The sequence below is a fragment of the Tursiops truncatus genome, chromosome 10 (genome assembly GCF_011762595.2).
Source record: "Tursiops truncatus isolate mTurTru1 chromosome 10, mTurTru1.mat.Y, whole genome shotgun sequence".
NCBI lineage: Eukaryota > Metazoa > Chordata > Mammalia > Artiodactyla > Delphinidae > Tursiops > Tursiops truncatus.
This window is the reverse complement of record NC_047043.1, coordinates 50706999-50722635: the sequence shown is the minus strand read 5'-3', so window position 1 is coordinate 50722635 and position 15637 is coordinate 50706999. Positions and strand designations below refer to the sequence as shown.

General features: G+C 42.3%; 1 protein-coding gene across 3 annotated transcripts in view; it reads right to left on the bottom strand.

Moving 5' to 3' along the window:
- Positions 1–391: 391 nt before the first annotated feature.
- GPD1L (glycerol-3-phosphate dehydrogenase 1 like) overlaps positions 392–15637 on the bottom strand; it is a 64201-nt gene continuing 48955 nt past the window's right edge. For all 3 annotated transcript variants that reach the window (XM_033864523.2, XM_033864525.2, XM_019946930.3), the window contains 2 exons: positions 1113–10424; positions 392–907 (listed from right to left, as the gene is read on the bottom strand). Coding sequence is in view for 1 of the 3 variants with exons in the window: in XM_019946930.3 (XP_019802489.1) it covers positions 10328–10424 (97 nt within the window). In the remaining 2 variants the exon portion in view is untranslated. The remainder of the gene's footprint in view (positions 908–1112; positions 10425–15637) is intronic.

Here is a 15637-nt window from a genome sequence, read left to right as displayed (position 1 = left end):
TTTTTCTCCCCAGGTTCTTTCCATCTTGAACTTCCCTAATGTGTTCAGGGAACTGTAAGAAGCAACTTATACATGTTCTGACTCTTCAAGAAACCTGACACTATCTACAGACAAGGAAACTGAAGCCCAGAGAGGTTAAGTAATTTGCCCAAAGTCCCACCAGGCCAGAACTTGAATCCCGACTTGACTCCAAAGTCTTGAAACTAGATGTGGACTCCATGTAAGGGGCCAGAAGCTTTTAGAACTTGGTGATTTCTTTTTAAGAAAAAGAATACAGGTAATTCCCAGGCAATCCAGTGATTAGGACTCTGCTTTTTTTTTTTTTTTTTTTTTTGGTATGCGGGCCTCTCACCATCGTGGCCCCTCCCGCTGCGGAGCACAGGCTCCGGACGCGCAGGCTCATCGGCCACGGCCCACGGGCCCAGCCGCTCCGCGGTGCGCGGGATTCTCCCAGACCGGGGCACGAACCCGTGTCCCCTGCATCGGCAGGCGGACTCTCAACCACTGCGCCACCAGGGAAGCCCCAGGACTCTGTGCTTTTGATGCCGAGGACCTGGGTTCGATTCCTGGTTGGGGAACTAAGATCCCACAAGCCACGCAGTGCAGCAAAAAAAAAAAAAAAAAAAAAAATTAAGAAAACAAAGTTAGGTACAAGGCTGTGTAGAAGGGATAAGTACAAGTAAGAGTCTTGAAGCTTAAATTTCATTCACTTCCTGATAAAATAGCCTCTAAATGGAAATCACACTATCTCCAAAGATAATGAATAGGCAAACCAGGGAGAAGATTCAGATGCGAAGAGGGTTTTTTCTTCACTGCATACCACCCTCCTGGCTGAAACTTCTTTAAAGCATGGAAGGAAGGTCCATCCTTTAGAAGCATTTCCCCAAATATGTTCCTGGAGTCTTTCCTGAGAATAAAAAGGAAGCAGATATTTTTGCTTTTGCCAGAATGTCAGTGTCAGAATAAGAGGGAGAAGAAGACAGACATTTAACAAAGACAGACATGAGTGGGAGTCCAAAATCAAGGAAGGGAAAGAAATCCAGAAGCAACAAAATCCAGTCCGATGTTTAAGTGGATACAGAACAGAGTCAAAGCAAAACATCAAAACTTACGGTTCTGGGTTACAAAGTCAAAACGAAACCTAGATACTGGACAATTGCCCAGCACAAACTCCACTCAGCTCATAAGAAATGCGCGGCCTTCTCGCCACTTGACCAAAAACCACAGGAACGATGATGCTACTTTTTGCAGGCTGCCGACTGCCTGAGGCAAAGTCATTTCCAAAGAGCGACCTCTAGTGGATAGGAGGGTCATCGTTCACTGGAACCGGGAATTTCCTGACAATCATCTTAACCCATTTCAGCTTGCTTTTTATTGATACAAGAAAGAGCCAGTGAATTTATGTTTTAAATTTAAAATTAACGTTTCTTATTTCAACATTCCTCGTGAACAGCTCACTTACATGACATATTCTGTGCCTATATAAACCTTCAGCACAACCAACTCTTACAGCTGTTAGTAAGACGGCTTTTTTAACAAAATTGTAGGGTTTTTTTTTTCAAATTGTATTTATTTATTTATTTATTTTTGGCTGTGTTGGGTCTTTGTTTCTGTGCGAGGGCTTTCTCTAGTTGCGGCGAGCGGTGGCCACTCTTCATCGCGGTGCACGGGCCTCTCACTGTCACGGCCTCTCTTGTTGCGGAGCACAAGCTCCAGACGCGCAGGCTCAGTAGTTGTGGCTCACGGGCCCAGTTGCTCCGCGGCATGTGGGACCCTCCCAGACCAGGGCTCGAACCTGTGTCCCCTGCATTGGCAGGCAGATTCTCAACCACTGTGCCACCAGGGGAACCCAAAATTGTAGTTCTGAATAACAAAATTTTACTTTTTATGGTAAAACTGGTAGGAGAGACTTCTAAATTCCTTTTTTTTTTTTTTTCTTTTTTGGCCACACCTTGCAGCTTGCGTGATCTTAATTCCTGACTAGGGACTGAACCTGAGCCCCCGGCAATAGAAGCACCGAGTCCTAACCACCGGACTGCCAGGTAATTCCCCTGAATTCTTGATAAATATAAAATTGTGTATTTCTCGGATTTATTGGTTCGATTTAGATCTTTTATAAAGGTATCCCTAGTAGAGGTTATACAAGTAATCAGGAAAAGAAAATGAGGTCAGAAGTGTAAATTGCAGCCATCCTTCTGAAGGTTAATTTGGCAGTGTTTGTTAAAATATAAAACACATAACTTTGTGCCAGCCATTCCACTTCTAGTACTTTATCCTCTAGATTTACTTACCTAAGTGAACAGAGATACATGTGCAAGGATGTTTACTGAAGCAATTACCATAATTAGAGAAAACAATCTAAGTATTCATCTGTAATAAATTATGGAAGAGTCATATAATTAAACATATGCAGATATTTAAAGGATGTGGGAGGTCCATATTTTCCAATATTAAGACTATAAAAGAAAGTGTTAGAACAGTATTGTTTTATTTATTTTTTATTAATTTTAATTGGAGTATAGTTGCTTTACAATGTTGTGTTAGTTTCTGCTGTACAGCAAAGGGAATCAGCTATACATATACACATATCCCCTTTTTTGGATTTCTTTCCCATTTAGGTCACCACAGAGCATTGAGTAGAGTTCCCTGTGCTATGCAGTAGGTCCTTGTTAGTTATCTATTTTATACATAGTAGTGTATGTATGTCAATCCCAATCTCCCAATTCATCCCACCCCTCCTTCCCCCCTTGGTATCCATGTTTGTTCTCTACATTTGTGTCTCTATTTCTGCTTTGCAAATAAGTTCATCTGTACCATTTTTCTAGATTCCACATATAAGCGATATTATATGGTATTGTTTTTCTCTTTCTGACTTACTTCCCTCTGTATGACAGTCTCTAGGTCCATCCACGTCTCTACAAGTGGCACAGTTCTGTTCCTTTCTATGGCTGAGTAATATTCCATTGTATATATGTACCACAGGTTCTTTATCCATTCCTGTTTTTTTTTTTTTAAAATTTATTTATTTTTGGCTACGTTGGGTCTCTGTTGCTGTGCGTGGGCTTTCTCGAGTTGTGACGAGTGGGGGCTACTCTTTGTTGCTGTGCTCAGGCTTCTCATTGCGGTGGCTTCTCTTGTTGTAGAACACGGGCTCTGGGCACGCGGGCTTCAGTAGTTGTGGCTTGCAGGCTCTATAGCGCAGGCTCAGTAGTTGTGGTGCAAGGGCTTAGCTGCTCTGTGTCACGTGGGATCTTCCCAGACCAGGCCTCAAACCCGTGTCCCTTGCATTGGCAGGCGGATTCTTAGCCACTGTGCCACAGTCCCGTCTGTAGATTTTTTGAAGAACAGTATTATGTTTTAATACCTAATACATGCATGAACACTGTGTATGTATACAAGTTTTCAGGAAGAATTGAGTGATTGCACCTTTGACCTTTCCAGTCACTGTCTGACTTTGTTTCACCATGAACGGCCATTACTCAAAGGAGGTGACATAACCTAAAATTTAAGAACCCAAACTCTGAAGGCAACCTGCTTGAGTTCAAATCCTGGCTTTATCAATTACTATCTCTGTTAGGTAAGTTCTTTAGCCTCTTTGTGCCTTAGCTTTCCCGTCTGTATATGGGATGATAAATTTTGAGGATTAAATAAATTCATATATATGAAGAACCAGAGTAGTAAAGCTAAAAGTGCTTTACCGCTATTATTTTAACTTACAATTTTAAAAACTAGGTGTTGATATATTCAGGGAAACTGGGTGGCCCTGAGAGTTTTCTGTACTATCTTTGCAACTTCCTGTGAATCTATAATTATTTCAAAATAAACAGTTCTTAAAAAGTTGTTTAAAACAAACCACTGATATAAAAGATGGTCAAGATATAATGTTAATTGAAAAAAAAAGCAAGCTGTATAGTAAGCTCTATTTTGTGAAGGAAAATGGGAAAGGGATTAAGTATATATTTGCTTATGTAAAATGAAATTCTAGAAGAGCACATTAGAAACTAGTAACAGTGGCTACTTGGGTAGTGGGCAAATGGGCTTTATTTTGGAATCAAGTGACTGTTTCCCAAAGGTTATTTTAAATAAGAGGTATAACAAAAAAGAATCACAAATAACACTTATATCAAAGCATAAAAGCACTGCATTTCCATTTGCAACAAGTTGAATAACACCAACTTGACAAATTACGAGTTCAATGATGAAGGTACTTTTCCAATGGCTCAATTTTACTCAATGTGTAAAATTCAGAGATGTTTCATTCCTTAGTTTTTGAAGCGGAGCTGAAGAGTCACTCCTTTTGGCTTCAGCTAGACAAGGTTTTTATTTTTTAAAAATTTATTTATTTTTGGCTGCACTGGGTCTTCGTTGCTGCGTGTAAGCTTTCCCTAGTTGCAGTGAGCCGGGGCTACTATTGGTTGCAGTACGTAGGCTTCTCATTACCGTGGCTTCTCTTGTTGCGGAGCCCGGGCTCTAGGCACATGGGCTTCAGTAGTTGTGGCTTGCGGGCTCTAGAGCGCAGGCTCAGTAGTTGTGGCGCATGGGCTTAGCTGCTCCGCAGCATGTGGGATCTTCCCGGACCAGGGCTCGGACCCGTGACTCCTGCATTGGCAGGCAGATTCTTAACCACTTCGCCACCTGGGAAGCCCTAGACGAGGTTTTTAGAGTTGACAGCAGGAATGTAGGCTTATCGAAAATCTAATGACATTGCTAATTAGAAGCTTTTGAAATGAGGAAGACAACTTAAGGACACTCCAGTGTTAAAGAAGCACATGTTAGGGAGGTCCCTGGCAGTCCAGTGGTTAGGACTCGGAACTTTCACTGCCAGGGCCTGGGTTCAATCCCTGGTCGGGAACTAAGATCCCACCAAGCCACGTAGCATGACCCCACCCCCCAAAATATATATATATGCACACGTTATAAATCCTGGACCTTGACGGCATTAATCCTGGAGAAGGGACAATTACATATACAAAGTCTGGACTTAGCTAGTTAGTCCTGGGAGGAGAGGAACAGACATAACCACAGTGTACCCACCCACATTCCAATACAGCCTCCTGTGTCCAAACAAGCAATGCCAAGATAGATACTAGGATGCTATAGGGACCAATGTATAAATTCTCTGAAATCTCTTGATATTTCTGTAAGTTCCATCTCGTCTTAACTCCTCAAATGTCTTTTTAGCAACATCTTAGGGTAAGTTATGCCAGCTGCTGTAATAAATAACACTTAAATCTCAGTGGCATAATAATGATTTTTGTAACTATCACAGTCCAACGTGGGCCGAGGGTGGGGGGACTTTCTCCACACGGTCATGTAGGAATCCAGGCTTTAGGAGCCAACATACAGCTTCCAGGTCATCCTGGAAATTGATATCTCGTCAGCACGCAGGAAAAGAGTAAAGACAAACAGAACTGTAATCCTAGGAAGTGGCATTTTTTTCTTCCCTATGTCATTGGACAGAATTCAATCACCTAACTGCAGGGGAGGCTGGGAAATGTAGTTTGTGCATCTCAGAAAAAATTTTATAATTTAGTTAATATATATCCTTGTCTCTGCCATAAGCAGCTATAAATCTTTCTCCTTTGTTAGGATTTCCTGGGGTGGGATAGGGAGGGTGGGAGGGAGGGAGACACAAGAGGGAAGAAATATGGGAACATATGTATAGCTGATTCACTTTGTTATAAAGCAGAAACTAACACACCATTGTAAAGCAATTATACTCCAATAAAGATGTAAAAAAAAAAAAAAAAAAAGATTTCCTGCTTTTCAGTGACCTTCACAGTAATCCTTTGAGCTAGACTGCATGGATATTATTCCTGCTTAAACAATGAGGAAAATGCACTTCAAAGAGGACTTGGCTGCCTTGACCAAATGTATACTAAGACAATGAAGCATGATCTCGAACCCAAGCCTTGCCACAGTGCTACACCTCCCACCCAAACCAAAGGGGACGCAGCTCGCTTCAGTACTCAAATCAATCACACCTTCAGTAAAGTAGTAGATTATGATTATAGCTTTCTCATACAACTTATTTCCTCAAAATAAAAAAGAAAGAAAAGGTTCATCATCAACTTAAGTTTACAAGTAGTCATAAAAAGTTATAAAGATTATGTGGTAAAATTTTAATGGAAATATATTTGGGAGAATAACAAAACTGGTCACATACAATAAATTCTGGACAAATTTCAGACTTTATTTTTTCAAAAATTGCCTCTCCCTCTTCTTTCTTCTGGAACTTCTCTCAGATGTATGTTGAATCTTATCCTATCCTCTACTTACTTCTTAAATTCTCATTTTCTCTGCTACTTTCTGTTAATATCTCCATACCTATTTTCCAGTTTGGTAATTCCCTCTACAGCTCTGTCAAATCTACTCTTTAATCTGTCCAAAGACATAATGTAAATTATATTCATCTCAAGATGTTCTAATAGGTTTGTTTTCAAGTCTCTTTGGTTGTTCCTCCACCCCCAACAGTAATTTGACCTTAATACTTTAACCCTCCTTTTATGTCTCTATTTTTAAAATTACCCCTCAAAGCATCTCTCATTTTGCTCAATTAAATATCTGGGCATCTAATTCTTCTGTTTTCAAAAAGCTGTTGACTTTCACTCACAATGAACTATTTTGCAATTATTTTATAATTTTAAAAGTGCATATTCAGTGGGAATATTTGTAGGAAGTGCATACTTATGGGAAGCCTGTGCAGCCTGGATCCAGAGTGATTTCTGCAGGTGTTTTTGTTTTTGCTTCTGTCAGTTACCTACTGGCATTACTGGCCCAAGTTCCGACGTTTATGCTAACTTTGGCTTGTGGTTCCTGGATATAAAAATTCAAACCCAAAGCCTGTTTGTGGTGCTGGCATGATCACAGGTTTTCAGCAGAGACCTTTTTCTCTACCCGGAGTCCAACTTTCTTGCTTCTTCCCATACATGTGTTTTCTTAGCCCATTTTCTTCCCAACAGTGTAGCCCTTGGAGGTTCTAGCATAAGTTTTACAGCCCAAACCCCTAGGTGATAATGGAAAGCACTCCCACACCCTCCCCTGAAGCCACAGAGCCACCTCAAAGCCTTACTGCTCTGGCCATCAGCCCCCATTTGTTTCAGGCTCCTGGGGATTCCCCTCACAGTCCACTGGATGGCTGCAACTGGAAGGCCTCCATCCTACATTTACAATTTTATAAAAAGATCAGCAAGCAATAGAAAGGAACACAGACAAATGGAAGCAGATGTGTTTGAGGAATGCATTAGAGATAAAGCCTTTCTTTTAAAATTTGCCTTTTTATTGTTGTCAGTGCAACACAATTCAGGAAGGAAAAAAAAAGAGCTTCTTAAAGCTATTAAATAAGCTGATTTTAAAAAACAGGATCAGTAGCACAGGTTTGGGGGATTAAATGTTTATTAAATCAAGCTTTTAAATTATATCCACCTACAGTCTGTAAACAAACATAGTACATGTGTAGGTAAAAGGCTCAGATTAGAGCTAGTGGAAAAACTGAAGATCCCTTTGTACAGTGGCACCTCACTACTCCCTGGGCCGATACCATGGGGCCAATGTTATAGCTAAGAGTTAAATGAAAAACCAGAAGGAGTTTAGCTCAATTCCACCTGCTAGGATGGGTTTCAAGACAGATATTTGTTCCACATTATAGTAGGTTGGATTATACAAGGCAACAGTGTAGTTTTTACATTCACAGATTTGGCTGAAACAGTATAAATTAAGCTTCTCTTCTAGATGTCTCCCTCCCCTATTACCATAATTAGTAAGAAAGGTGAATTAAAATAAATGATGGACCACAGGTGGTTATAAAAATAGATAACTCGTAGAGTAATAAATATCTACAGTTAGCAAAGCACAAACTTATATAAAATTTACCTTTTTCCATATGTGCAGAATATTATAATTATGTTCAAGAGGTACAGTCAGAAGACCTCAGAGTGGTAAGAGGGCATTTATAAAGAAAAAACACTCAAGTACAAAACCCAGAGTAGGAAGCTGAATGCAGATGAGAATATACAAAAGACAAAATCCGAATTCCTCACATCTGATGATCCTACTTGACAGACACCACAATTAGCTTACAGCCCTTTATGTATCTTAAAAAGCAACACTTTGTTACCTATGTACAAACTTTTCAAAAGATTAATTATGAGACAAGCAAAAATGGATTGACTTAACAGTGGCCCTAAAATCAATGAAACTTGTAGCATTTTGTGTGCTTTCATATACTTCTGTGTATAGGAGTTTTTAAAATTCCCACAAAACCCGTTCTATAATCATTTTGGGTATAGAAGGGAAAAAGTTCCAAGCTGGAAAATAAAAAAGGTCAAAATCTCGGGCTTCCCTGGTGGCGCAGTGTTTGAGGGTCCGCCTGTCGATGCAGGGGACATGGGTTTGTGTCCCAATCTGGGAGGATCCCACATGCCACGGAGCGGCTGGGCCCGTGGGCCATGGCCGCTGGGCCTGCGCATCCGGAGCCTGTGTTCCGCGGCAGGAGAGGCCGCAGCGGTGAGAGGCCCCTGTACCGCAAACAAAACAAAACAAAAAGGTCAAAATCTCAAAGTGACTGAAAATCCATGAATATGTAAGACATTCATAACATTCCCTTAAACACTTATCAAGTACTACATAAGGTAACTGCAATGTTATCCTGAAACCAATCACATTTACGAAGATACAGTAATTCCCATTCTAATTCTAGAATTAAAAGCACTTAGTCCACACAATGTGCGTTTCAGCGAGGTTGACATCCACTTGGCTGTACCTCATAGTGTCACCTTAAAGCTGCGTCAAAGATCCATGGCAGACCTGAACTGTAAAGGTTCAGAATGAACACCACCACAGGTAGTCATTCATCCTCATTTTTTGCAGAGAGTGAAGGGTATACTTGAGCTGTCCTAAGGTCACCTCAGCCTGGAAACTTTGGCAAGTTTCCTTGCCCAAAAAAAAAAAAAGTCTCCACAATCTGTCTGGGACTTGCTGGGCTAAATAAACAGGTTCCACTAACACACATTCTACCCCTTCAGGAGGGGTGTACAGATGCAGCTTTTCCCAAACTCACTGGACCTTGCCAGGGAACACCGGAACCACCACTGGATCCCGGGACACTCGTTTCCTATGGAACATGATTTGAGAAATGCCAATCTAAAATAAATTTTCTACAGTAGTGGTTCTCAAACAGTAGTGAGCATTGAAACACATGGAAGGCATGTCAAAGCAGAGACACAATACCCCCACTTCAGAGGTCTGGGGTGGGACCCAGGAACCTGCATTTCTAAGAGACTCCAAGTGAAGCTGCTGGAGTGAGGTCCACATTGAGTGATATCCTTCTAGACAAGGACGCACGCAAGCCTCAGCTGCAGGAAGCCCGCCGACGGCCTCAAGAAAGGCTGCAAATGGCATTTGCTACAACCAATTAGCGTGAGTTCAAACCAGCTCTCAAGCCTGAGAGCCTCTGGCTGTGCCCCTACTCACTGGGCGACAAGGCACAGTGACTGCACCTTAAAAGAGGAATAACAGCAGCCCCCTTTCAGGGGATCTGTGAGGCTTAAAGGAAATATTTGCACAAAAGTACGACCTGACAAAAAGCATCATACAAGTGTCATTAATCAGAAGAATGTGTCAGTCACAGCAGAAAAATCCCAGATGAGCTTTCTGTCTTCTGCCACTGCTGAGCCTTTATGAAAGCACATTCTGGTAGCTAATGAAGAGAAAAGAGGCTAAAAATGCAGAAAACTGCAGTGAGAGGAAAATAGATGAGTGGATTACCTAATTACAAAATAAGTAATTGTTAAAAAAAAAAAGATCAACCCACAATCGAAGTAGTTAATTATGTTGGCTTTGAGATAGTGTTTAAAAGTTACAGTATGTTGATCTTTGAACTCACTCACTCATCCACTTTACCATGTTAATGTTGGTTAAATTTTAACCTCAAGAGAATGAGAAAAAAAAAATTCCTTCACTGGAATACATAGGAATTAGATCCAAAACTTTTTGCTGCGATAGTTCCAATCTGATAAGCTACCACAGTGGGAAAATGTCAACAGTGATTTTTAAAAAGGGTCTTTAATTTTGGTTCATAGAAATATCCACAGAATGAAAAAGGAACACACACTCACACGTTCATATATGTGCGTCTAGATGTTGCCCAGTAACATCTTAGCCAATGAACTTCATCTCGCAATTCAAAAATGAACCTGTAAAAATTCATACACATCCATGATGGGATTACGGTCAAGCAAACATCTTGTTGCCAAGTCCTGGCTTCCATCTGAATCCAAATGACTGATTGGAAAGGTAGGCCTTTCCCTGACAGGTTTCAAGATTCACTTTATATATGCTCTGGATGGCTCTGGAGACAAGACAACATCTCTTGAACGGGCCTGCCTTCGTAGCAGATCTGGTACACCGCAGTGAACAACGGAAACCTGGTCGAGGGGACAGGAAAAGACAAGTTAAACCATCTGGCCTACCTCACAGAACCAACTAGTCTTTCTCTCCTGCCTAACGGACTACAGACTAGCATATGCTAGTATTGGAAAACAAAGCGACCGCCTTCACATCCCTCCATTATTTGGTCTGCAGAGAGCCTCTGCATGGTGGCTGTAAGAACTTGGTACAACCTAAACCATCCCCTGCCTCGCTGTTTGGAGTGCGCCGTCTACATTCACATCCCAGGGTGGTCTTTATAGGGTGATCTGTGGTCAATGACATCAAGAGTTGTGGCTCAGGCTCTTGGCCAAATCTAGAATGAATCCAAGTTTTTGTCACTATTTTAAAAGGTTGGAGAATAAATTTTAAATCGCAGGGAGGTACTGCTCTTGCTTCTCCAAGAAGAATCATCCAAGAATGAAGATGAGGCAGCCCACACAGCACCATAAATAATGTAGGCCTGGAACATTCTCAAAAGAATCAACGTGGGGACCCACAATTAGCGAAGTGCTGATCTCATGTTGGAAGTGGGGTTTATTCTGCCTTTTCTTCCAAGATGTGAACACAGGTATAAATGAAAGTTTGAAATGGATGAGGGCACGAAGGAGTGAGCTAGTAATCCACTGTAAGAAAAGATAACATTATGCCAGGGTACTGCTGGCTCAGCAAGTTATTATTATTTTTTAATGGCAAAAATCACTAAGGAAATAACTTTATAATTTCAATCAGGCTTTTAAACACACACACGTACACACACAGCCTAAAGTGAGCTTGAAAGAATCACAGGAATCTTAAAAGCCATTCTGAAAATTATCTAGTTAAGCATCCTATAATGACAATGTAATTTAAGAACAGCAAACAGTGCTGATTAGTCATATGTCTTTATGACAGTCTGTCACTGTGGGTTTTTTTTTGTGGTACGCAGGCCTCTCACTGTTATGGCCTCTCCCGTTGCGGAGCACAGGCTCTGGACGCGCAGGCTCAGCGGCCATGGCTCCCGGGCCTAGCCGCTCTGCGGCATGTGGGATATTCCCGGACCGGGGCACGAACCCGTGTCCCCTGCATCGGCAGGCGGACTCTCAACCACTGCACAACCAGGGAAGCCCCACTGTGGGTTTTTTTAAGGTTCAGAATGTTCTGGGGGTTTTTTGGAGTCAGGTAGAGAATCAAATCTGACTCCACAGCCTATTAACTTTGGGCAAGTTTCACAAACCCTCTGACCCTGTTGCTCATCTGCAAAATGGGGCTGGACACTCAAGATTATTGTAGTAACTGACTTATGTGTAAGGTGGACAGTACGACACTTGACATATGGTGGATGTGCAATAAATAAACAGCTTATAAATGCAGCCACAGGGTGGCCACTGGGTCCCAGACTGTTCGAGAGGACAGGGCCCAAGCCTAGTTTGTTCACCTCCGCATCAGCACAGCCTGGCCCAGTGCAGGCAAGGGGCAGGTGCTCAGTGAGTATTTGTTGAATAAATTCTTGTGAATGGGAGTTAGAGCCTGGAGATTTCAACCCCTTCCATGGCTGAGTTTTCGTCTTCCTAAGATGAGAACAACTTGTATGTCCCTCAAGCAGGGTGGCAGGTGGTTAAGTGGCCACCCGAAACCATTCCCAACCCCTTTCTCTCCTTATCGAGATTGGAAATAGCCTAAGGCTCACTTTCGCAGCCTTTCTTTCACCTAGAATTGGCCCAGTAATTTCTAGCCAGCAAGACACAATACATCTGGGAGAGTTTCTGGGGAAGATCTTTCTCTCCTTGAGAGGCACTGGAGGAAAAATCTGCTACCCAGACTGCCCTTGCTCCCTGCCCCTGAGTGCAGTTGTGTATGTGATGCTTGGAGCTGCTGGAGCCATCTTGAAGCTTTGAGGGAAGGTTAACAAGATCATTAAGCTTCTAATCCAGAGGCACTGGGCCAACACTAATAATGTCCACCTCCAGATTCTTTGTTACGTGGGAAAAATAACCCTACTGTCCAAGGCATTTTAACTGGGCGTTGCTCTTGAAGCCAAGAGCAATTTTCATGACCAGCCATTTCCAAAATGTGTTCTGTAGATGAGATGTTAACAAGTGATACAGAGGTAGGGAGAGGGGGGATTTCTATCAATAAGTAATTTATTTAACCCTCACAACTGCCCTATGAGGTAGATAATACTATCTCCACTCTATAGATGAGGAAACTGAGGCACAGTTTCTGACTTTGTAGCCAACACTCAACCACTAGGTTATAATGCCCGTCTCAATGCTATTTTCTAAATTTTAAAATGCTACGAAGCCAATTAGATCAGTTTGGGGAACTCTCTAAAGAAGGTTAGAAGTGAAAGGAGGACAAGGAAACCATAAACAGAATGAAAAGACAACCTAGTGGATGGGAGAAGATATTTGCAAATGGTATGACCAATAAGGGGTTAATATCCAACATGTATAAACAGCTCATACAACTCAACAACAAGAAAACTAACAACCCGATTAAAAAATGAGCAGAAGAAGTGAATATACATTTTTCCAAACAGGAGTTGCAGATGGCGAACAGGCACATGAAAAGATGCTCAATTATCACGGAAATGCAAATCAAAACCACCATGAGATATCACTTCACACCTGTCAGAATGGCTATCATCAAAAGGAACACGAATAACAAATGTTGGCCAAGATGTGGAAAAAATTTACAGTCCTATTGGTGGGAATGTAAATTGGTAGAGCCACTGTGGAAAACAGTACGGAGGTTTCTCAAAACACTAAAAATAGAACTACCATACGACCCAGCAATCCCACTACTGGGCACATATCTGAAAAAAACGAAAGCACTAATTTGAAAAGATACATGCACCCCAATATCCATAGCAGCATTATTTACAATTGCCAAGATATGGAAGCAACCTAAATGGTCATCAACAGATGAATGGATAAAGAAGATGTGGTAGATACATACAATGGAATATTACTCAACCATAAAAAAGAACGAAATTTGGCCATTTGCAGTAAATGGACTTGGAGGGTATTACGCTAAGTGAAATAAGTCAGAGAAAGACAAATACTGTACCATATCACTTACATGTGGAATCTAAAAAATACAACAAACAAGTAAACATAACAAAGAAAGAAGCAGACCCACAGATATAGAGAACAAACTAGTGGTTACCAGCGAGCACGAGGAGAGGGAAGGGGGGAGGGGCAATACAGGAGTGGGAGAACAGGAGGTACAAACTATTATGTATAAAATAAGCTACATGCATATATTTTGTAACATGAGGAATATAGCCAATATTTTATGATAACTAAATGGAGTATAACCTTTAAAAAGTGTGATTCACTATATTGTACACCTGTAGCATATAATATTGCACAGCAACAATACTTCCCAAAAAATAAATATTTTTTTCAAAAAGTGAAAGGAAGACAAAAGATAATATTTTATTAAAAAATGGGTGTAAACCAAATAAATCAGCTATCCTACTAATGGATACTGAGGGCTTAGATGTGTCAGGCCTCAATCATGAGCAGGGATGTGCAGTATTATAAATGAGGCCACAGGCCTCAAGGAGCTTACAACACTGTTATGGGCTGATTGTACCCCTCCCCCAAACTCACCCAATGCCCCAGCCCCTCAGAATGACTATATTTGGAGACAGGGCACTGAAGGAGGTAATTAAGTGAAAAGGGTTCATTAAGATGGACCGTGGGACTTTCCCAGCAGTCCAGAGATTAAGACTCTGCCTTCCAATGCAGGAGTCTCGGGTTCGATCCCTGGTCAGGGAACTAAGATACCACACGCCGGGTGGTGTGGCCAAAAAAAAAAAGATGGGCCCTAAACCAATACGGCTGCAGTCCTCATAAGAAAAGGAGACTAGGACTCAGACGTATACAGAGGGGGGACCACGAGAAGATGCGGGAAGAAGAGGCTTCAGAGAGGTCAACCCTGCTGACACCTTCGATTTCTGTCCTCTATAACTGTGAGAAACAAATTTCTGTTGTGTGAGCCACTCTGTCTGTGGCATTTTGCTGTGGCAGCTCAAGCAGACTAATACAAACACCTGATACTCACACATGGTCATAAAGACACAGGCACAAGGACGTTAAGTAAATCAAATTTCACAACAGCAGAAAAACCCCAACAATGTCTATTAATGTCTTAATGTCTATCAAGAGAAGGTTGGTTAATAAATAAACTGAGGTTCTCCCACACCATGGAATGTTCTGCAGCCATTAAATGAGACCTCTAGGTGCAGACGTGGAATGATTTTCAAAATATATCCTAGGGGGGCTTCCCTGGTGGCACAGTGGTTGAGAGTCCGCCTGCTGATGCAGGGGACACGGGTTTGTGCCCTGGCGCGGGAAGATCCCACATGCCGTGGAGCGGCTGGGCCCGTGAGTCATGGCTGCTGAGCCTGTGCGTCTGGAGCCTGTGCTCCACAACGGGAGAGGCCACAACAGTGACAGGCCCGCGTACCGCAAACAAACAAACAAAAAAGACTCAAGAGGAGAGGAGGCCTGATTTAGCCCACATTGTTTACCCTCAGCTTCATGCTTTGGTCATGAGGAGTAAGGAAATGAGGCTGAGCCTGCCAGTTCTGCTTTATGAGTGACAGCTCCACAGGGCGCCAGCTCTCCCCATGCTGCCTCCTCCCCCTCCTCCCTCCCCTTCTCCCCTCTTTCCCCCCTTCTCTCCTCCCCCTTCTTTTATATCTATATCTATATATCTATATATCTATATATATCTATATATCTCCTAGGGGACTTCCCTGGCGGTCCAGTGGTTAAGACTCCACACTTCCAATGTAGGGGGCACAGGTTCGATCCCAGGTTGGGGAACTAAGATCCCACATGCTGCATGGCACGGCCAAAAAAAAAAAAGAAAAAAAAATTCTGAAGTGATGAAAAGGGACAAAGCAGACTGTGGAGTTCGTTACCCATCACACAAACAAAAGGGCCATGTGGGAAGTTCAATGAACCCTGAGAAATCCACCTCCATCTGGCGTAGGGATCAGGACCCACTTTAACCTGTGTGCCTTTTTCTTTTCTTTTCTTTTTTTTTTTTCTGTACGCGGGCCTCTCACTGTTGTGGCCTCTCCCACTGCGGAGCACAGGCTCCAGACGCGCAGGCTCAGCGGCCATGGCTCACGGGCCCAGCCGCTCCGCAGCATGTGGGATCTTCCCGGACCGGGGCACGCACCCGTGTCCCCTGCATTGGCAGGCTGACTCCC